The 22,786-nt window shown below is 41.0% G+C and overlaps 1 protein-coding gene across 4 annotated transcripts in view; it reads left to right on the forward strand.

Moving 5' to 3' along the window:
* The window catches only part of AGTPBP1 (ATP/GTP binding carboxypeptidase 1), a 171,614-nt gene that overhangs the window by 85,070 nt on the left and 63,758 nt on the right, over positions 1 to 22,786 (forward strand). For all 4 annotated transcript variants that reach the window (XR_012639595.1, XM_074953172.1, XM_074953170.1 and 1 more), the window contains 10 exons: positions 871 to 964; positions 1,305 to 1,342; positions 9,595 to 9,803; positions 10,728 to 10,905; positions 11,953 to 12,041; positions 13,545 to 13,661; positions 17,174 to 17,886; positions 21,985 to 22,068; positions 22,342 to 22,428; positions 22,515 to 22,663. Coding sequence is in view for 3 of the 4 variants with exons in the window: in XM_074953172.1 (XP_074809273.1) it covers positions 871 to 964; positions 1,305 to 1,342; positions 9,595 to 9,803; positions 10,728 to 10,905; positions 11,953 to 12,041; positions 13,545 to 13,661; positions 17,174 to 17,886; positions 21,985 to 22,068; positions 22,342 to 22,428; positions 22,515 to 22,663 (1,758 nt within the window). In the remaining variant the exon portion in view is untranslated. The remainder of the gene's footprint in view (positions 1 to 870; positions 965 to 1,304; positions 1,343 to 9,594; positions 9,804 to 10,727; positions 10,906 to 11,952; positions 12,042 to 13,544; positions 13,662 to 17,173; positions 17,887 to 21,984; positions 22,069 to 22,341; positions 22,429 to 22,514; positions 22,664 to 22,786) is intronic.

Genomic DNA, 22,786 nt, shown 5'->3' on the forward strand with positions numbered 1-22,786 from the left:
TCTTTTCAATGACCACCACATTTCAGATTTCCTAAGTAGCCATCCTGTGTACATCCAGAGCCAGGCCCTTCCCCCACTCTTTTTTTTTTTTTTTTTTTTTTTTTTTTTTTTTAAATATACCCCTTACATCTTAGATTATGGTCTCCCATTGCAAGCTCTCATAGGAAGACATAGACATATTTGTATAATGCCTAGCACAGTGAGATCCCAATCGTGATTGGAGTCTCTAGATGGTACTGCAATAGAAATAATGCTGCTGGCACTGACTTCAGACAGCAAATGGCATACCTTTTGATCCTGATACTGAAGGACACCCTCTAGTCATCGGAGCTTGATACATTTTCTTATGTTAATTTTAGAAACTATCCTCTTAACAAAATATACACTGTAAGGGAGAAAAACCTTCTTGCTGTACATCTTAATAAAGGAGGGGGAAACAAAGTGTACATTGTAAATGATTTCCATTAGTTCTTATTGACCTGAAATAGAAACCAGCAGACACTTCAGTGTGCATGTGCAACAGCAGGGGTTTCTGCCAACACTAATGTATATTCCCTTCTGTGAGATCCACAGTCCTGCACCTTCCTGCAATGATTCTGCTGCCTCTTTAAAGTGAATGGCATATTAGCAAGTGCCTGCTTTTCTGAAATAATAGTCTGTGCAGTGCTTGATACCAGACTTCCTACTGAGCCCATTCAGACACTGAACCAGTGCATATTATTTATTTAGATAATAGTGTATATTATCTAAATTCAACTTGTAAATGCCCTCTGCTTAATTTTGATTTCAGCAAATCAAAATTTTCAAGATTATTCTAATCTTCATAGTACGTTATTTCACAAAATTTATTTTAATTTGTACTCCTTTCAGCTGTAAATGCAGTATCCTTGGGGAAAAATGGAGTTGTGGAACTGATGTTCAAGATCATTGGCCCTTTTAGTAAAAAGAATACTGGCCTTATGAAGTGAGTAAAAGTTTTTAACATACTATATTCAAAAATTTAAGGTGCTTTTAAAACTTCCTTTTTGATGGAAAATATTTTTTAAAATCAAATCTTTCCTAGTATTTGACAGTTAAATGATAAGGGAAGAACACCCCTTTCCACCCACAACAAACCCAAGATTCTATTAAGGCCTGTCCAGAGCAATGTAGCAAAATCTTAAAATTTGTGGTTATGGTGGTAGTTGCCTTTTACCTTTGCACACCTCCCTCATACATCAGTCACCTGTAAAAAAATTTTGTATGGCTTTACCACATTGTAGATTAAATTTACTAGTTTGTTGTTTCTCTTTTTATGTTGACAGGGTTGCTTTAGACACACTTGCTGCATTGCTAAAATCAAGTAAGTGTTTGACTACTAGAAACTATTTTTACTCAAATATAAAAACTAGATTAAAATAATATTAAGAGTCTGGCTGAAACAAAGAGAAGCCAGGAAATGTAGAATTTAAGTTGAAATTCATCGTTAATATGTTCTGTTCATTATTGCCACATGTATAATACATAGTAATTCTTTATCCAGTTATGCAGCACAGAGACTACCTGACTTAGGTAGGGACTGACTTGGATCCTGAGAAGTGGAAGAAGCTTTTTTCCAAATACTCAACCATGCCCCTCAACAGTAGAGTTTGTGACCATCTCCTCCCAGCCCTGACTGCCATGTGTGTCAGTGAGGATGCTGGGGGGATGGCACCAAATGTAGTCTCCGTCATAGTCAGGCTGTCACTAAATAGGTCTTGGGGTCTGGAGTATGTGTCCTTTTTGGTGATAGCTCTAACGTGCAGCTATGGGGAAGTGACAGGACCCATCCTTCTCCAGTGGTAACTAAGCATGAGAGGAGAGTGATGACAACAAATTCTACCCCCACTGACTCTTCAAGTATGTTAAGGGCAGTGGTGCAAGTGGAATCCATTTCTTACCGGTACCAGGGGAACCCACGGGAGCGAGGGTATGTGATGTTCTCACTTGACTCCTCCCCAGCCCGGGGCCCCCATGCTCTCCCCGTCCTCTTCCCCATGATCCACCCCCCCTTACCTGGAGAGGGGAGGCTCTGTCCTCCCGCTGCGCCTTCGGAACCACAGTGGCAAAAGGAATAGAATGTGAGGCCACTGGGCAGCCCCATACCCGCATCTCCTCCGGCACGGCTGTACCGGTATCGCCCCCAGCCCTTCCACACAGGGTCTCCTCTGTCTGTACAGCAGCAGCCCTGCCGGAGGACAGGGCTGACCACAGGACTCGCCCAGAAACTGCAGCGTGGAAAGGAGCAGAACATAGGGCCGCTGGGTGGCCCCACGCCCGCAGCTCCTCCAGCACAGCTGTACTACCCCCAGCCCTGTCCTCTGGTGGGGCTGCTCTACAGATGGAGACCCTGCATGGAAGGCACGGTACAGCTCTATCGGAGGAGCTGCGGGCATGGGGCTGCTCAGCGGTCCCACCTTCTGCTGCTCCTCTTTCCGTATCAGTATGCTGTATCAGCTATAAATATCTTCCTTGTACAGTGTACCTGACCATACCGCCCTGCTTGCACTGCTGGTTAAGGGTCATGATCCTCTTCCCTCACAAGAACTGTGTGCAAGCGATCGTCGTCGTAGAACTTCAGTAGATTGGGTAGGCATTGAGAGGTGATCAAGGGGTATGTAGAACACCTTCAGGGGTTTGACTGGAAGCTCATTTGGATAAGGTCTCTGCTCCATTTTGCACTGAGCTAGCTCGCCTCACATTTGATCAGCTTAGTACACCACCTGCCTCTGGCTCTCAGGACTGTAGTAGTAAGTAGTTTTTAGGCTTCATCCCTAAGAGAATGCCAGTGGAAGGAAATGTTAGCTCAGAATAATGTTGGTCTGCTCCTGTGTAAATGCAAAGTCAAAGCTGAGATTTATGGAGAATTAAGAAGCTGAGATGTGTATTTTCAGAACAGGAGACCTTAAATGATGATGTGTGTAGGAAAGATAGGAAGTATGGTAAGAGACTTGATGGACAGGAAGTATGGCTTAAATAAAAAGTGGGAAACTAGGTTAAATTACGAAGGATGAATATAAAGAAACACAAGCATGTAAGGACAAAATTAGACAAGCTAAGGCACAAAAAGATTTAACTAGCTAGAGACATAAAAGGTAACAAGAAAACATTTTAACAAATACATTAGAAGGCTAAAATAGGGAAGGAGCAAGTTAAGAATTACTTTGACAAGTTAGATGTCTTTAAGCTGGCAGGGCCTGACAACATACATCCTAGAATACTCAAGGAGCTGGCTGAAGAGCTGTCTGAGCCATTAGTGATTATCTTTGAGAACCGTTGGAGGATAGGAGAAGTCCCAGAATATTGGAAAAGAGCAAATATAGTACCGATCTATAAAAAAGGGAGAATAAGGGCAACCCAGGGAATTATAGACCAGTCAACTTACCTTTGGTACCCAGAAAGATAATGGAGCAAATCCGTTGTAAGCATCTAGAAGATTAAGGTCATACATAACAGTCAACATGGATTTGTCCAGAACAAATCATGTCAAACCAACCTAATATCCTTCTTGTGGATGGGGGGGGGGGAAGCAGATGTGATATATCTCAACTGTAGTAAGCCTTTTAATATTGTAACACATTACCTTCTTATAAGGAAACTAGGGAAATATGGGCTAGATGTACTTACTATAAGGTGGATGCATTACTTCTCTCTAGGAAAGGTTTTCCAGCCAGTTATCAATGCTTCACAGTCAAGCTGGAAGGGCATATCAAGGGGGGCCTGCAGGGATCAGTCTTGAGTCTTGTTCAATTTAATATCTTCATAAATAATTTTGGATAGTAGCATAGAGCACATTTAAACTTTGTGGGTTGGGGAAGGTGGGGGTTACAAGCGCCTTGGAGGACAGGAGTAGAATTCAGAATGATCTGGACAAACCAGAGAAATGGTCTGAAATAAATAGGATGAAATTCAGTCAGGACAGATGCAAAGTACTACACTTAAGAAGGAATAATCAATTGCACAAATACAAAATGAGAAATGACTGTCTAAGGAGGAGTATTGCAGAAAAGGAACTGAAGGTTATGGTGGATCACAAACTAAATATGAGTCAGCAGTGTAATACTGCTGCAAAAAAGTGAACATCATTCTGGGTTGTATTAGGAGGAATGCTGTAAGCAAGACACTAGAAGTAATTATTCCGCTATACTCAGCACTGATAAGGCCATAAGGGGGCAACTGTGTTTAGTAATGGGCACCATACTTCGGGAAAGATGTGGACAAACTGGAGAAAGCTCAGGCGAGAGCAACAAAAATGAATAAAGATTGAGAAAACATGTCCTATGAGGAAAGATTGGAAAAAATTGAGTTTATTTAGTCTGGAGAAGAGAAGACTGAGGGGGGACATAAGTTTTTCAAGTTTTTAAAAGGTTGTTATGAAGAGGAGGGTGACAGATGTTTCTCCTTATTCATAGAGGACTGACCAGTAAGAGAGATTTAGGTTAAATATTAGGAGAAGCTTCCTAATAGTAAGGGTAGTTAAGCAGTAGATCCAATTACCTAGGAGTTCGTGAAATCTCTGTCTTTGGAGGTTTTTAAGAATAGGTTAGACAAACACTTGTTATGAATGGTCTAGATAATGCTTTACTCCCCTGCACCGAGACAGGACTGACTCGTGACCTATCGAGTCCTAAATTTCTATGATTCTATTATTTTTTTTATTATGTAAACTGAGATTCTGCTTGTGTTCGTTTTGAGATAAGTTTCTCACGTCCTGAATGTGCTGGCCTTTGCGTTTTGTTTCTCTGCATTCCTGAGGCATGTAATTTCACACCAGAAATGCATAATTTGTGAAAAGTTTCATTTATAAAAAAAAGGAGGAGGAGTGCTGGGCAGAGACGGGCTCCATCTTACGAAGAGAGGGAAGAGCATCTTTGCCAGCAGGCTGGCTAACCTAGTGAGGAGGGCTTTAAACTAGGTTCACCGGGGGAAGGAAACCAAAGCCCTGAGGTAAGTGGGAAAGCGGGATACCGGGAGGAAGCACAGGCAGGAATGTCTGTGAGGGGAAGGGCTCCTGCCTCATACTGGGAATGAGGGGCGATCAACAGGTTATCTCAAGTGCTTATATACAAATGCACAAAGCCTTGGAAACAAGCAGGGAGAACTGGAGGTCCTGGTGATGTCAAGGAACTATGACGTGATTGGAATAACAGAGACTTGGTGGGATAACTCACATGACTGGAGTACAGTCATGGATGGTTATAAACTGTTCAGGAAGGACAGGCAGGGCAGAAAAGGTGGGGGAGTAGCACTGTATGTAAGGGAGCAGTATGACTGCTCAGAGCTCCGGTACGAAACTGTGGAAAAACCTGAGTGTCTCTGGATTAAGTTTAGAAGTGTGTGCAACAAGAGTGATGTAGTGGTGGGAGTCTGCTATAGACCACCGGACCAGGGGGATGAGGCTTTCTTCCGGCAACTCACGGAAGCTACTAGATCGCATGCCCTGATTCTCATGGGTGACTTTAATTTTCCTGATATCTGCTGGGAGAGCAATACAGCGGTGCATAGACAATCCAGGAAGTTTTTGGAGAGCGTAGGGGACAATTTCTTGGCGCAAGTGCTAGGGGAGCCAACTAGGGGGGGGGCGCTTTTCTTGACCTGCTGCTCACAAACCGGGTAGAATTAGTGGGGGAAGCAAAAGTGGATGGGAATCTGGGAGGCAGTGACCATGAGTTGGTTGAGGTCAGGATCCTGACGCAGGGAAGAAAGGTAAGCAGCAGGATACGGACCCTGGACTTCAGGAAAGCAGACTTCGACTCCCTCAGGGAACAGATGGCCAGGATCCCCTGGGGGACTAACATGAAGGGGAAGGGAGTCCAGGAGAGCTGGCTGTATTTCAAGGAATCCCTGTTGAGGTTACAGGGACAAACCATCCCGATGAGTCGAAAGAATAGTAAACATGGCAAGCGACCAGCTTGGCTTAATGGTGAAATCCTAGCGGATCTTAAACATAAAAAAGAAGCTTACAAGAAGTGGAAGGTTGGACATATGACCAGGGAAGAGTATAAAAATATTGCTCGGGCATGTAGGAAAGATATCAGGAGGGCCAAATCGCACCTGGAGCTGCAGCTAGCAAGAGATGTCAAGAGTAACAAGAAGGGTTTCTTCAGGTATGTTGGCAACAAGAAGAAAGCCAAGGAAAGTGTGGGCCCCTTACTGAATGAGGGAGGCAACCTAGTGACAGAGGATGTGGAAAAAGCTAATGTACTCAATGCTTTTTTTGCCTCTGTTTTCACTAACAAGGTCATTTCCCAGACTGCTGCGCTGGGCATCACAGAATGGGGAAGAGATGGCCAGCCCTCTGTGGAGATAGAGGTGGTTAGGGACTATTTAGAAAAGCTGGACGTTCACAAGTCCATGGGGCCGGACGAGTTACATCCGAGAGTGCTGAAGGAATTGGCGGCTGTGATTGCAGAGCCCTTGGCCATTATCTTTGAAAACTCGTGGCGAACGGGGGAAGTCCCGGATGACTGGAAAAAGGCTAATGTAGTGCCAATCTTTAAAAAAGGGAAGAAGGAGGATCCTGGGAACTACAGGCCAGTCAGTCTCACCTCAGTCCCTGGAAAAATCATGGAGCAGGTCCTCAAAGAATCAATCCTGAAGCACTTACATGAGAGGAAAGTGATCAGGAACAGTCAGCATGGATTCACCAAGGGAAGGTCATGCCTGACTAATCTAATCGCCTTTTATGATGAGATTACTGGTTCTGTGGATGAAGGGAAAGCAGTGGATGTATTGTTTCTTGACTTTAGCAAAGCTTTTGACACGGTCTCCCACAGTATTCTTGTCAGCAAGTTAAGGAAGTATGGGCTGGATGAATGCACTATAAGGTGGGTAGAAAGCTGGCTAGATTGTCGGGCTCAACGGGTAGTGATCAATGGCTCCATGTCTAGTTGGCAGCCGGTGTCAAGTGGAGTGCCCCAGGGGTCGGTCCTGGGGCCGGTTTTGTTCAATATCTTCATAAATGATCTGGAGGATGGTGTGGATTGCACTCTCAGCAAATTTGCAGATGATACTAAACTGGGAGGAGTGGTAGATACGCTGGAGGGGAGGGATAGGATACAGAAGGACCTAGACAAATTGGAGGATTGGGCCAAAAGAAATCTGAGGTTCAATAAGGATAAGTGCAGGGTCCTGCACTTAGGATGGAAGAATCCAATGCACCGCTACAGACTAGGGACCGAATGGCTAGGCAGCAGTTCTGCGGAAAAGGACCTAGGGGTGACAGTGGACGAGAAGCTGGATATGAGTCAACAGTGTGCCCTTGTTGCCAAGAAGGCCAATGGCATTTTGGGATGTATAAGTAGGGGCATAGCGAGCAGATTGAGGGACGTGATCGTTCCCCTCTATTCGACACTGGTGAGGCCTCATCTGGAGTACTGTGTCCAGTTTTGGGCCCCACACTACAAGAAGGATGTGGATAAATTGGAGAGAGTCCAGTGAAGGGCAACAAAAATGATTAGGGGTCTGGAGCACATGACTTATGAGGAGAGGCTGAGGGAGCTGGGATTGTTTAGTCTGCAGAAGAGGAGAATGAGGGGGGATTTGATAGCTGCTTTCAACTACCTGAAAGGGGGTTCCAAAGAGGATGGTTCCAGACTGTTCTCAATGGTAGCAGATGACAGAACGAGGAGTAATGGTCTCAAGTTGCAATGGGGGAGGTTTAGATTGGATATTAGGAAAAACTTTTTCACTAAGAGGGTGGTGAAACACTGGAATGCGTTACCTAAGGAGGTGGTAGAATCTCCTTCCTTAGAGGTTTTTAAGGTCAGGCTTGACAAAGCCCTGGCTGGGATGATTTAACTGGGAATTGGTCCTGCTTCGAGCAGGGGGTTGGACTAGATGACCTTCTGGGGTCCCTTCCAATCCTGATATTCTATGATTCTAAGATTTTAAATGTAAAAGAAAATAGAAGTGCCTTGCTAAATCTTAAACTAGTGATTGTCTGTAAAGATCTCTCTAGTTATGATTGCAAAACTGTGTGTTATAACACTCTGTTTTCCCCTCAACCTCAATAGTGGGAGTCCAGGACTCTTTCCCCAGCCCTAACTGCCATCTGTGTCAATCGGGTTTCTAGAAGATGGCACTGAAGTATATACTGTCTTCCCATAGTCTGTCTAATTAAATAGGTCTTGGGTCATGAAGTAAGTGGTGTTTGGTGACAGCTCTGAAATGGAGCTGTAGCTAGGGAAATTAAAGTCCTGGTATCTTGCCGAAGAATTTTCCTTTTGGTTGAAATAATTTTAATCACTTATGTTCTGCGATTTCTGTATTACTGTATCCTGGCCACCAATTTCTTACATATTCAGTTGAAAAACTTGAATTTTAAAATTTCTATCTAATCAGGAAACTAGTTTTCACTGAAGTTCAATTATTTTGCTATGTTTGAAAATTTTGAGGCTTGAACTCATAAATTTGAGTGTGTGAGCAACAGAAAAACATCTGAAGTCTGTAGCCTCTGCCTTACATTTTATAGGTGAGGTAAACATATATAGTAGGCATGTATACACATTTTATGTGATTTTGATTTACTAGTTTTACTGACTTTGTGCCTGTTAACTAGTGAAGCAGAATCTTAAGAAGAAACTAGGGAAGTTAAATGAAGAGTCAGGTTTGAGGAATGAAACAAACCGTTGATATTTATCACTGCAATCAGTCTTCAGACAAGTAGTATTTTCTAAGCCTGTTCTATTGTTAAATGTAAACCATAAATAGAATTTCTATATGGGGGTTGACCTGGAGTGTCAGTCACATGAATATAATATATTCATAGCAAAAATATTTACAAAATAGTGTAATTGTTTTTCAAATTAATTATAATTTAAAAGTAGCACGTCTACGTTTACTGCTTGCTAATGTCTGTTTTGTAAAACAAATAATTTGTGAGCTATATAAACCAGAAAACTTCTTGTTTTGGGTGCACATTTAGCTTACTGTTCAAACCAATTTATTTTTGAAGTGGGGTTTTAATAAAAATTTTCAATAGCCTAAAGTTATCATTTTTCCACCAAATGTTATTGTGGAGCAAATATTAATAGAAATGTATAAACTCATGGAAACGTTAAGTTAAAAAGGAAACACTGATGCCAAATACCTATCATAGTGCTGCCTGTCACCATTACATCAGTTTAAATAAACTGCAAGGCTTAGAACGTCTAGGAAATTTGATCCTTCCTTCTTTACATATTCTGCTCAATCACAATAGAGCAGTGAGTCAAATATGAGTATTCACTGAATACAGTTTCTTCAGCCAACTTAAGTATGTGTTTTAGAATGACTTAGTTACAGGCTTTGTGTGTTGATATAGAAAGCAGTAGCAAAGCATGCACGGGTATGTCTAGAGAATGTAGAAACTTACTTTGTGGAACATGCCTTATGAAATTCAGTGGAAGAAAGGGAAACTGCACTACGGATGACTGGAGTGCTTGTCACCATAATGATTCTATAAAATGGAACACAAGTGAAGTTGCTAGCTTCAAACTTGAACTAAAAATAATATTTACGACTGATGATGATTAGTGAAAACAAGTTAGGTTATTATATGCTTTAGCAATCTTTAATTTCTTTTCTTTTCTTAAGAAACAAATGCCAGGAGAGCAGTAGACAGAGGATATGTCCATGTGCTTTTAACAATTTATGTAGACTGGCACCGTCATGATAGTCGACACAGACACATGCTGATCCGTAAAGGAATCTTACAGTGTATTAAAAGTGTTACAAATATCAAGTTGGGAAGGAAAGCATTTATTGATGCCAATGGGATGAAAATTCTTTACAACACTTCCCAAGTGAGTTTAATTCCTTTTTTTGCTATGATTGCACATGATTTTTTTTCTATATGCTATTATGGGTATGCTGTTTTAAATGATCTCATGACTCAGTCGTTAGCATTTATTTTCTACAAGACAACTTCTAAGATCAAAAGTTAAACAAAACAGTTAAATTGCTTTTCACCATTGAATTGTTACAGTGTACATTGTAAACTACTATTCCTGGTAAAAGTATATTTGGCTCTTTTTTACGTCTGTGCATAACCAAATTTTCTGTGCTGAATTAGAGCTGTCAAGGCTGGTACACCACCAGCTATGTGAATTGATATGTGATTTTATTGCTTTCCTTGTGGGGACTCTCTCTGTAGGGGTTATTTCCATTTCTAGTTGAATGCTGAAGGTCTCCCGGTGTCTTCTGCTTTGCATCCTAAGATGTAAAGCAGAAATCATATACTAAGGTAGTGCATCATTGTCACGGTCCTGTTCCATGTGGTGGTAGTACTCTGCCCTGCTACAAGAATTAAGTTTAACTTCTGTGCTTGGTCTCATTCTTTGGCTTTGCCTCTCTCCAGCTTTAGCCATGTGATGGAAGTGTTTTATACTTCTTGGCAGTAATTTAGGCTACCAATGGAGAGACTCTGAGCTCCAAAGAGAATTCTCTTCCAAATGATAAAGGTGTAGCAGGAGGATCTACAGGTTTCAGTCAAATGGAGTAGGCAGAGATTCTTTTATATTCCATTTATTCAAGTTGTCATAAAAACTTAGTTGTACCTTAGTATAACTATTTTTATATTAAATTCATGTTGTTCTGGAGTTTTCCAGTGGCAATATAATCTAAAATATTCTAGTCTTTTGTATGTTCCACATGCAGTGTTTGTATGTTTCTAAGAACAGTTGTGTAGTTTGCATTCCATTGTTTTCATTCTTTCTTTTTTGTAACAGGATTGCCTTGCTGTGAGAACTCTTGATCCTCTAGTCAACACATCAAGTTTAATAATGAGAAAATGTTTTCCTAAAAACCGTCTTCCACTACCAACTATTAAAAGTACTTTTCATTTCCAACTACCAGTTATCCCTATTAGTGGTCCTGTGGCTCAGATGTACAGTTTGCCTCCTGAAGGTATAGTCAGTTGGTAATATGTTGGCTTTTGTTTTTATATATATTTAACATTGTTCTCTGCTAGATGGATCAGACTTGCACATGTGTTTGTGATTATCTAGTCCTCTAGAGCTTGGGCTCACTGGGGAGAGTGAATTAATATAGATTCTCCTTCAGCTCAGTGGTAGGTCTGTGGTTTTGGAGTGGAGTGTGAAATTCTATCTTCTGTACTATGTGCAGGTTAGCTGACAACAATTTCGTCTGCATGTGTGTGGCTATGGGCTGAATTTACTTTCTTCCAAATGTCCAAATAGGCACTAATATTGCATTCATTAAGGAACCAATCAACAGAATGAGTGCCTAAATGATCTTTTACTAAAAATCTGCAAAATTCCTGCACAAAATCCATTTGAATTTTTAGAGTATTTTCTATGATCCATAATAGGCCAAATTCACCAATAGTGTAACTAAATACATATGCACTGAAGCTACTGTAGTATGCCCACTCGTACCAGCAGTGAATTTAGCCCAAAGTTCCTAAATTGTATCATGCAAACAGTTCAATGTGCTTACCTTCGTTTATTTTCCATTGAAATAAATTAAAAATGTTAAGTCCTTTCCTTCATATTACTGGAGCCAGATCCAGTCCAAAATCTAGCAGTGCAAAGTGTCCAGAAAGGCAACTTAAATTCCCCAGCCCTGTTTGGAAGAGGTAGTCGCATGCTGAGCAGAGAAGGCCTGGTCCTGAGGAGTTGGTCCAAAGTGTCTTCAGTGCATATGTTGAACGTTTTCTATGTGAATATATTTTTTTAAAAAGTGGAAAAATCTTTAAATGTTCTTACTAGACAGAAATGTAATACGTGGTTCTGCAGTATTGCCAGCTGAGCCTTCTGTCTCTGATAAATCTGGTAATGTTTAGCGTTCACATGTTTCATAGAAGTTTAATTTGTGTGGTATTGACAGATTTCAGTTGGTGAGTGAAAGTTTTACACATTACATTTTCTTCTGGAATGTACATGTTGTAGAAAACCTACATCTGCCTTACTTATAGAGCATTTTGTATCGCAGTGGATGACGTAGTAGATGAAAGTGATGACAATGATGACATCGAAACAGAAAGTGAGATTGAAAATGAAGATAAGGACCAACTCTTTAAGGTTAGTACTAGACCCAATCAAAAGGAGCAGATTTATACTATCAACATATTTTTTCGTTACTTTAAAAGTTCACTTTCGCCATACCCATAACTATGTGTTCATGTATTAAGGAGATATCAGTAGTGAGTCCAATTGGTATTTCCAAAGGGGCGTAATGGAGATGCACATTGAGATAGTTGCCAAAAGTCCACTGAAAATGAATGGAAGTTGGGTGTCTTATTCCCTTATGTCCTCTTGGGGGGAAAAAAAAAAAAATCTTCGGTAGTTAAAGTTGAATCAAGATTCCTACCTAGGGTAGGTCTAAAATATCTCTGTTTCACACATCAGTGATTTAATATCTCCAGATGTTGGCACACTGACTCTTCAGAGGGCAATTGAATTTACATGTAGTTCGTAGCAGAAACATTTAAAATGTTCCCTCTGAAGTGTTGCTCTGTTGTCTGCACTTTTTGCATTCCTCCCTAAACAACCAGAATCCCCATGAACTGTACATATGCATGCATTTACTTTCAGATAATAACTGTGGCCATGGGCCACATCTGAACTTTTTCACATTAAACATGCATGCTTTTTGTCGGAATGAAGTTTCTCACCTTCCAATATCAAGCCCCACTTTTCCCACCTCCACATGACCCTCCTTTAGGATTTTCCCCCATACCTCTTATGCAATCCTGATGCTTTGTCATCCCATCCAGAGCCCTTTCTTTTGCAGCCCCTCTGCCTAATGTCCTTAAAATGGATACTGATAAACAGATTATCAGTGTTTAAAAGCCAAATGTTGTAGGAAAGTGAAGTTGTGGTAAGGTGCAGGGGTGTTACGGAATGGAAAGAGGGAAAAGTAGGAGTGAAGCATGAGAGAAGTCTGGACTATATTAAGTTGTAATGGGGCAACACAGCCGGACATGGAGGAGAAATGCAGTTCTTCAGGGCCACTACAAGAAGTGGGATGGTGGAGAGGGAAGCGCTTGTTGAGGTATCACAGCTCTGCCTGAGTCATTACACAGGGTACAATATGCATCAATACTGATAGTATCTGTGTGAATAACTACCAGAATTAAAACATACTTATTAAAGCTGGGGAATTTTGTACATCAAAACCTTACTTAACTTTGGTGTTTTTTGTTTTGTTTTTGTTTTTTTAGAGTAGGCCGTAAGCCAAAGCAATGGAGTAAGCAGTTAAATGATTTTATATCCTATCTGTAGTCAACTCATTAGTTCCCCCATCACAATCTCTGTCCCAATCTGTAGCCCACATAACTTTGTACTCATCTTGAATGATTTCACCTGAGAAATATATTACACGTACTATATTTGCATACAGGCAGGAAAATTTGACATACATGTGGTGATATATCCAAGGTTTTCTGCAGACAAATCAGATTGGTATGCTAGTATCTGTTTTATGTAAACTATTAGCAGTGCTTAATATATAACTGTTTTTTAGATTTGAAGCTCTTTTTTGTAATTTAGCTGAGAATTTAACTTTTTCTGTTGCTCTTGCAGAACGATGATATAGAGACTGATATTAACAAACTGAAACCAAGGCAAGAATTGGGACGACCCATAGAAGAACTAAAAATGTATGAACAATTTTTCCCAGAACTTGCCGATAACTTTAAGGTAAAGCATGTTAGATTTAATTAATTGTTTTACTGCATATCTTGAATGCTCTGTTTTTAACTGTTCATAACTGTTAACTTCTAACCCATCCTTTTCAAACTTGATCATAGTCCTCAATGGGGTACGTCTTGCTTACATGCCAAACAGCTAAATTCAGCTGTTTAAAGTTATTGTGTGGGAATAATTTTTATAGCAAGCATAACTACCCCATGTCTGTATTTATAATTTTAAAAAAGGCCCATGGTGTCTTGGTCACACTTGGAGGTAGGGGAGAAAAGTGTGTGTGTGTGTGTGTGTGTGTGTGTGTGTGGGGAAGGACATCCCTCGGGAGGAGGGATAGCTCAGTGGTTTGAGCATTGGCCTGCTAAATCTAGGGTTGTGAATTCAATCCTTGAGGGGGCCACTTGGGGCAAAAATTGGGGATTGGTCCTGCTTCAAGCAGGGGGTTGGACTAGATGACCTCCTGAGGTCCCTTCCAATCCTGATATTCTATGATTGTAGATGGAATCCTCATATGGAATGCTCTGAGCATGTGAAAAGAGGGTATGCTTGGTAACGAACACTGTATTTTACCATAGATTACTATATATTCTTTTAAATAACAAGGAATGCTGGCTTTTAGTGCTAGGATGATGTTTGCTGTGCTAAAAGGGAAATGGTCACAAGAGCCCCTATTGACTTTAGGCTCCAAGTAATCAATTGATTTAGCAGGTACTATGAGGGGGTGTTCATGACACTAAATGAAAATGACTTTAGCATGTTTGAAAACTGTAGATCTCTTCTGAATCATAAATGTAAAAATGGTACCAGGGGATTCCATGTTTGTCTCAATAACTTCCAGAACAAACTTCCTTGGCTTGAAAGAAAATTACATTTTTATTTTTCTTGCCCTTTGAAATCAACTTGACTCGGAGCACAGGTTGAGTTTTTCCTCCTCTCTTATTCAACACCACATATAATAATAATAATAATTAATAAACTCTGTAGGCCAAACTGGATGCCATATTTAACTCTGTAGTTTTGAAGTTGTCTTTCGTGTCAAATTTTATATTGCCTCTGTAAACCCATCACCTCCAGTGGTTTTACACAGATATAACTAATTTAAAATATTAGTAAATCTTTTTGATACACATGAAAGAATAGGATACAAGTCACTCTCTCCTTGCTATGGTGGCTGTGCTAATAAGAGAAAAGAGTAAAAACTGTGTTTGGCACAAGTGTAAAGAGGGCTCTGAAATAACAGCAGATCTGTTATGTAAGAGGGTGTCCCTTTTTTTGTATGAACACTTTTTTCAGAATAGAACAGTACTTCAAGCATCTCATTCGTGTGTAATTATGTGATGCACTAACAGCTTTTATTATTGCAGTATCAGCTATCTGTATAATCAGCAACAAATTTTTATTTGTAAACTAATCAAAGTTGATATGGAGTAATTGAAGCAATGATTTGTGAACTCCAGAATACCATTTTGAGTCATTTTTAACCTTATACTACGTCTTAATTATGTTACTGAGCTAGTCACTAGTGCCAATCATTTTTCAGCTTACCTAGTGACAGTAGCAATATAAGAGTTTTATTTTAAGATTATAAATCAGTGTCTATCTTGCTGTAACTAATCAGAAAAAATTACTGTTTGTTTAAAAAAATAAAATAGTAACTTTGATATGTCTAAACTGGTGTAAAGTTGTTCTGTTGAAAATATAAAACCAACACTGAAAGTTTGCAGATGACACACAAATTGGGGGTGTGGTAAATATTGAAGAGGACAGGTCACAGGTACAAAGCAATCTGGATTGTTTGGTAAGCTGCATGGAAGCAAACAATATGCATTTTAATATGGCCAAATGTAAGGAACAAAGACTATATAGGCCTTCCTTACAGGATTGGAAACTGTAAGCTGGGCGTCGCTCACTCTGAAAAAGACTAGGGAAGTCATAGTGGATCATCAGCTGAACATGAGCTCCCAGTGCAGTGCTGTGGCCCAAAGGGCTGGTGTGATCCTTAGGTGCATGAACAGTAGGAGTAGAGCGATTATATTACCTTTCAATATGGCACTGGTGCAAGCACTGCTAGAATACTATGTTCAGTTCAGGTGCTCACAATTCAAGAAGGATGTTAATAAATTGGAGAGGGTTCAGAGAAGAGCTATGAGAATGATGAAGGAATTGGAAAATGTGATAGCTCTATCTAGTGATAGATTCAAGAAGCTCAAAGAGAAGTTAAGGGATGACTCTATCAGCCTATCAATACCTACATAGGGGACAAATACTTGATAATGGGATCTTCAGTCTAGCAGACAAAGGTATAACAAGATCCCGTGGTTGGAAGTTGAAGCTAAACAATTTCAGACTGGAAATAGGGTGTACATTTTTTTGGAACAATTAACCAAGAGTTGTGGTGGATTCTCTGTCATTGACAACTTCTTCTAAATCAAGATTGGATTTTTTTTTCTACAAGAATATGCTCCAGTTCAAACAGGACTTGTTTTGGGGAAATTCTATGGCCTGTGTTATATAGGAGGTTAGACTTGATGATCACAGTGCTCCCTTCAGGCCTTGGAAGCTATGAATAGCTCAGCACTTTCCCACTGTTTGCGTGTACATATCTGATGACATGAGAGACTTATGTTTGAAATAGTAAATATCTTTCTGCCATAAGATGACTTCTCATAGCTACTTTTTGTCTGACTTCTTATGGCAAAAGTGTTTCTTGGGGTTTTGAGGAAGGTGTATAGTTTCCCTAGGACTTTGACTGACTGTTGGTATGGCAGACAGGAGACCTGTGTTCTTCCTGGCTCTGCTGTTGGCTTGCTCTGTGACCTTGGGCAAATTACTTGATCTCTTTGCCTCATTGTCCCCAGCTTTAAAATAGGGATAATGATGATTACCCACCCTTTGTAAAGCATTTGGTGATCTAAAGATGAAAATTATCATATAAGAGCTAACTATTCTCCTTTAAACTTCATACAGCAGGACACTGCTAAATCTGCATGAGAGAAGGGACTAGGAAACAGTCAAAACTTGAGGGAAATACATTTTTATTTCTTGTTTAATATCTGAATATTGGAAAAACTGGAAAGCAAACGGGTAAAAATTGATCAAGTGGAAATGTTTGTTTTAATGAGAGGACAAAGACGTTGATGAACCTTTCTAGTTCTTATGTCAGCAATATTATATATCTGCAATGTGATTAAATGCTGCACACCTTTTTAATTTCATGGCACAATTTAAAAAATATTACTTGGAGGTTTTGGGATGTCACTGAAGAACTGCCTCATTTTGGTGGTGGCATGGCATTTTTCATTTGGAATAGGTTAACTTTTACAAAGTTTCTGTAGCTTAACAGGCAAACTTTTTAGGATTATGTTTATCCTGAATACCTTATTCCAAAATATACTTGTTTTATTGCCACTAAAAATCATGGAAAGGAAAAGCGTCCTTTTATAAGTGAATACAAACAAACTTTTAAAATGTGAAAAACTGTTTCCTAATCATGTTCTTTTTTTGTAAAGGACTATGACTTAGTCTCCAAGGAACCAAAGCCTTTTGCATCTGATGCAAATCTAGGTGGACCTATTGTTGTTCCTACGGCAGGAGAGGAGCAGTCTGTAGAAGCAAATCACTCAGTCAAGGGAATTACTATGAAAGAGAGCAATCACTTGCAAGCAGGGGAGTGTAATAAAAGGCCAGCCTTTTTGGATTTGCCAAAGAAAGATAGCAACAAAGACAATAGTTTACAGCAGCAAAGTGATCAAAAGAAACTGCTTTCGTCATGCCAGTGCCTAACCTATGAAATAGTGAAAGGCTTGGACAGGATCACTCTGCAGAATACTTCAAAAAATGAACAGTATTACAAAACAGGGTGTGTAACGAAGAAAGAAAGCAAAACTAGCCTTACCTCACTCACTTGTAATAAACCTTGCCAGCATGTTTCATCTTGTGGAAGTGTTTTGTTTGAGGGACGATCTGTCCAGCTGGGAAAGCTGTGCTTCACGGGTGTTGATCCTGAGGAAGAGGATGATTCCAGCTCGCATTCATCAGGGGAGCAAGTGATGCTTGAGGTGCCTGATACATTGCCACTCCATGACCCTGATCTTTATATTGAGATTGTGAAAAACACAAAGTCTGTTCCTGAATATTCAGAAGTGGCTTACCCAGATTACTTTGGTCACATTCCACCTCCATTTAAGGAGCCTATCTTAGAAAGACCTTATGGTGTGCAGAGGTGAGTTGATATATTTCTTTGAAAGACCAATTGTTGCAAGAATATACAAATGAGAAATTCATATTTAATGTATAAAATTATCAACTTTGTTTATAGTCTTGTCTCTAAAAACATTTTCAAAGAAAATTATTCTGAAAGCAAATGACAAGCTGGTACAAACTAGTAAACAAGGAAATGAAGTTCTATTGTGAAAGAAGTTTTTGGTATAATTTTCTGTAATCAAAGCTATCTGAATGTTAAGCTACCAAAAAAGTTTTTCTGAAATGAGAAATACTGCCTTTAAAACTTAATGTGAAAATAAATGGAGGGTGCAAGCAGTAAACGTTAAGTTTCTAAAGTTAAGCATTACTGTAGGATAGGAGATGGGACTGCTGGGGGAATTGGCTTTGTGAGGCAGTTGGAACTTTGGGGAAGAAACTCATGCCGCTGTCTGTGTTCAGGACCCAAGACTGGAATTCCAAGAGCAGAGTAGGCTAAAACTCTATTCTCTCTACTCAGTACAAAGGGATTACACTGGGATTATGTGGTTGGGTGAGTCACTCACTCACCCCTTCCCCCTCCACCCCCCAGACTAAGGGCTTGTCTACACTGTGATGTTGTCAACAAAACTGTCTTTCACAGGTACTTGAAAAGCACAGCCTTGTCGCTCAAAGTTGCATAGTGTAGACAAGCCCTAACAGAGAAGGGCAGCTGGGGCTATTCTCCAAGGGTTTTAACAAGTTCTGCTTTCAGTGGGGCTGGGTATATAAATAGCTCCCTTTCCTCAGAACAAGGAGAGTCTGATTTTGGTGGGAGGTGGGGATGCAAAGACACTGTTAGTCTATCTAGGAAGAAGGTGTAAGTAATCCATTATCATGGTTTTCATGCACTGTTTTTTTGCTTTTTGTTTGTTGACTTGGGAAAGAATTGTGAAGCAGATCTGTCTAGGGATTGACCAAATGATTTTTGTTGAGGAAACTATTTTGAGCTTTTTAACTGAATCATGGATCCTCTTATAACTCCCCTTCAGAGAAGAATGTAGTTCAAGTTTGCTAAAGTTAATGTTTACTAGATATACACCCGCTCTTTTATACCCTGAGATTTGAGGGTTATGTTCTTACCGTACATTTTAGGGCTTTTTAAGGATCAGGTATTTTGGAAGCTGGGATGATCACTCAAGATCCATGAGTCACCAGTCTCATGACTATCCCAAAGTTCTAAATTCTTTTGCTAGATAGCTTCTAAATATGGCTAGATAGCTTCTCGTGCCTGAGACCAAAATCCAAGAGTGTGAATCTATTATAATTGCTGCTGTTAGAGAAGAAGAATTGCAGGTAAGTAATCTTTTTTTGCTTTTCCAGTTTTCCCTTTGTTTTTAAACACAAATAGCTTCAGCTATCTCTTTTCCAGCCCCAGAACTATTAGCTGGTTAAAAATGTCCAGTATCTTTTACCTTTATTTTTTTTTCTGCAGTTTTTCCCAGTTCATTTCCATTTCCATTATCATTTTAATTTATATGTCTCTTGTCACTGAGGTATCTGAATACCTCACATCATTAATGGATTTTATTCTGACAATACCCTGCTGAGATAGGGATAATATTTCCCTATTTTACAGATAGGGAAGTGAGGCATAGGGTAGATAAAGTGACTTGCTCAGGTCATGTAGGAAGTCCTGTGGCTGAGCCAGGAATTGAAGCTAGGTCCCAGTGGCCTATCTTCTAGACAGTCTTTCCTGCTACATGGGTAACTTGTTGGGCTTGTGATTTTCTTTTGATTGGTTACTGTTGTGGTTAGACTGTCTTAGGTTAACAAGAAATGGCCTATCTTCTCCCCAGCAACATTTACTTTAAGTGCAGATAATTGCCAGCCTGAGCCCACTTTCAGACTGCACTAAACACCCTACAGTGTTAATCGGCTTCCTTCTATTTTATTACAGCTGCTGTGCAAGTTTTCCCACACAGCTCAGCCAATATACACTCTAGCTTTTCCAGTCCAGCGCCTCCTTTGAACAGATACTGCCAATTATGCAGTGGTTTGTAATATAGATAAAATGTCCACCAAGCATTTGTCTGAGACCACCAAACTCATTCTCATTTGTGACCCAGTCAGTAGATGAACCTAGATCTCCAGAGGTGAAAGACTAATGTCGAAACCCACTCACTCCACAGCCTAGCCCAGGGGTTCTCAACAAATTTTTTGATGGACTCAGACTGCAGCCACCAACTCTCACTGATGGTTGTACTGACACTTTTTCCTAAAATACTTAATTAACTTCAGGAAAAACAACTAAATGTGTCCAGATACACATCCACATCATTGTAATGTATATTTGCCGGTTTTTTTGGCAGACTCAGTAATGCTGCCTTCCAGTTTGGGAGTGATATTTGTAAATATCACAGCACGCTTAGTAGCTACCTGGGAGGCTATGAAAAGAGAGAAGTGATGTTAATAAACATACAAGTACCACTTTTCACAGATAGCTAGTAAGTCTGCTGTGAAAGGTGATACTTGCATGTTTGTTAATATCACTTTTTTCTCCCTGAAGGAGGGGATGGTGGCAAAAGGGGAGGCAGCAAGGCCAGAGGCGATAGTGGGATGGATTCGGTGTTGGGGAAGGCAGCGAGGGCCCGGGGCAATGTGGGGGATAGATGTGGAGCAGTGGGAGGCAGCGGGACCAGGGGTGATGAGGATGGGTGGTGAGTCCCACTGTCACGTGGTCAGAGCCAGAGCCTGGTGTTTGCTGCCATGCAGCCAGGGCTCAGTGCCCACTGCCAGAGCCCGGAGCTGGGGACAGGAACTGCGTGGCCGAAGCCAGGGATCGGAGCCCGCTGCCACACAACTGGAGTTGTGGGTCTGTGCCCAGGGTCAGTACCTGCCGCCACATGGCTGGAGCTGGGTGCCGGAGCCCAGGACTGCGTGGCTTGAGCCAGGAGCCAGTACTCGCTGCTGCGTGGCTGAAGCTAGGGGTCGGTGCCATGAATCAGCACCTGGGGCTAGCTCCCACCACCACGTGGCTGGAGCCCGGGAACAGAGCTATGGGTTGGCGCCTGCTGCCATGCACCTGGGGCCAGGTCCGTTTAGCTGGAGCCTGGGGCCACCGCACGGCTGGAACTGCGGGCAAGAGGCCAACTGAAGCTCCGTGGCCAGAGCTGGGGATCAGCACCCGTGGCCAGAGGTTAAGCACCAAAGTCCCGTGGTTGGAGCCTGCTGCCATGCAGCTAGGGCTACAGGTCATTGGCGCCTGGGGCCAGCGCTGGCCACTTCACGGCCTGAGCTCAGGACTGGAGCTGGGGGCCAGCATCTGCCACATAGCTGGAAGCAGGTCTTGGAGGCTGAAGCCCCACAGCTGGAGGCCAGGGCTGTGTGGCCGGAGCCGGGTGTGAGTGTGTGTCAGTATTCACTGTTCCGCGGTCAGAGCCTGGGGTCACGGCCAGGCTCCCGAAGTCCCGCTGCTGGAGCCTGCCGCCCAAACTCCCTCCCCACAAGGTGGGTCAAGAACTCGCCTTGCTCGTGCAGCGTTGTGCCCCACCTCTCTCCAGCGGCGGTGCAGGGTGGTGCATCAAGGAGCAACAAGGAAGGAGTGGGAGGGGCCGATGCTTCTCTCTCCTCCCCCTCCGTCCCCCAGTCACTACCAAGGAGGCTGTCATGGCCGCACAAAAAGCCTCACGTGGCCACAATGGCCACATGTGAGAAACATTGGCCTACCTCCTAAAATCCCTTATAATTTTAGTTACAGAAGGACTTGTATAAATTGCTCTTATAACGGAATCATTTTCAAAGGTTACCTAGTTTTAAGCACTAATACCAAATAATATAGATCATCACATACTGAGCTTCTGCTATAATTATAATAACAAATTATTTCATAAAAGTTAAACCCCAATGGGTTTTGTACATGAAGATTCAACCCCTGCACATGCAAGTGTTAGAATTGGTCACCTGTGTATATGCAGGTGCTTGCACACCACAAGTGCACACATGGGGATGACATGGAGGCTTCACTGAAAATCAGGCCCTGCATGTTTGTGTTTATAGCTTTGTTGACACACAAATTATGTACCATTTCTAGTTACTGTTGTAAAATGTATTTTAAGTGAGGATTCTCTTCTTACTACAGGACAAAAATATCCCAAGATATTGAAAGACTGATCCATCAGAATGATATTATAGACAGAATCATGTATGACCTTGATAATCCCAGGTAGGCTATATTTGTTGTAAAACAATCTTCAATTTGATTGTCAATTTTGCTTTCTTTAAGGAAACTATTCTGGCTTAAGATAAAGTACAGTAGATGTGAAGTCTGTGGTAAAGCCTGTCGTCTTAATCAGGACAATACTGTACCTTTTTTGCTGTAATCCTGAATGTATTTATTCTAGATAGATTTCCGATCAAAAATCTGAATTAACAAATGAGTTCCAAAGATCCATTTTACTTACAATGGTCTTTTTTTTTCTTTTCTTTCTTTTTAAAGTTATTCAGTGCCAGAAGAGGGGGAGTTTTTGAAGTTCAACTCCAAATTTGAGTCTGGAAATCTGCGCAAAGTTATTCAAATTAGAAAGTAAGATATCTTTCATTTATTTCTTTTGCATATATACTGCAAATTTCTTATTTTAAGAAGACTTATTTCTCTTTGTTAATCTTCAGAAACGAGTATGATCTCATTCTGAACTCAGATATAAACAGCAATCACTATCACCAATGGTTTTATTTTGAAGTCAGTGGAATGCGGCCAGGCATTGGTTACCGGTTTAACATCATCAACTGTGAAAAGTCGAACAGTCAGTTTAATTATGGTAAGACTTCTTTTCAAAAGGGATGGAAAACTAGCATGTAGGGAGACCTACTGGACTATTCAGAACAGGATACTTTTCCCCCCCTGGGATCACTAGATTATTATCTCTTTCTTACAAATGAAA

Source organism: Natator depressus, chromosome 5 (assembly GCF_965152275.1).
Source record: "Natator depressus isolate rNatDep1 chromosome 5, rNatDep2.hap1, whole genome shotgun sequence".
NCBI lineage: Eukaryota > Metazoa > Chordata > Testudines > Cheloniidae > Natator > Natator depressus.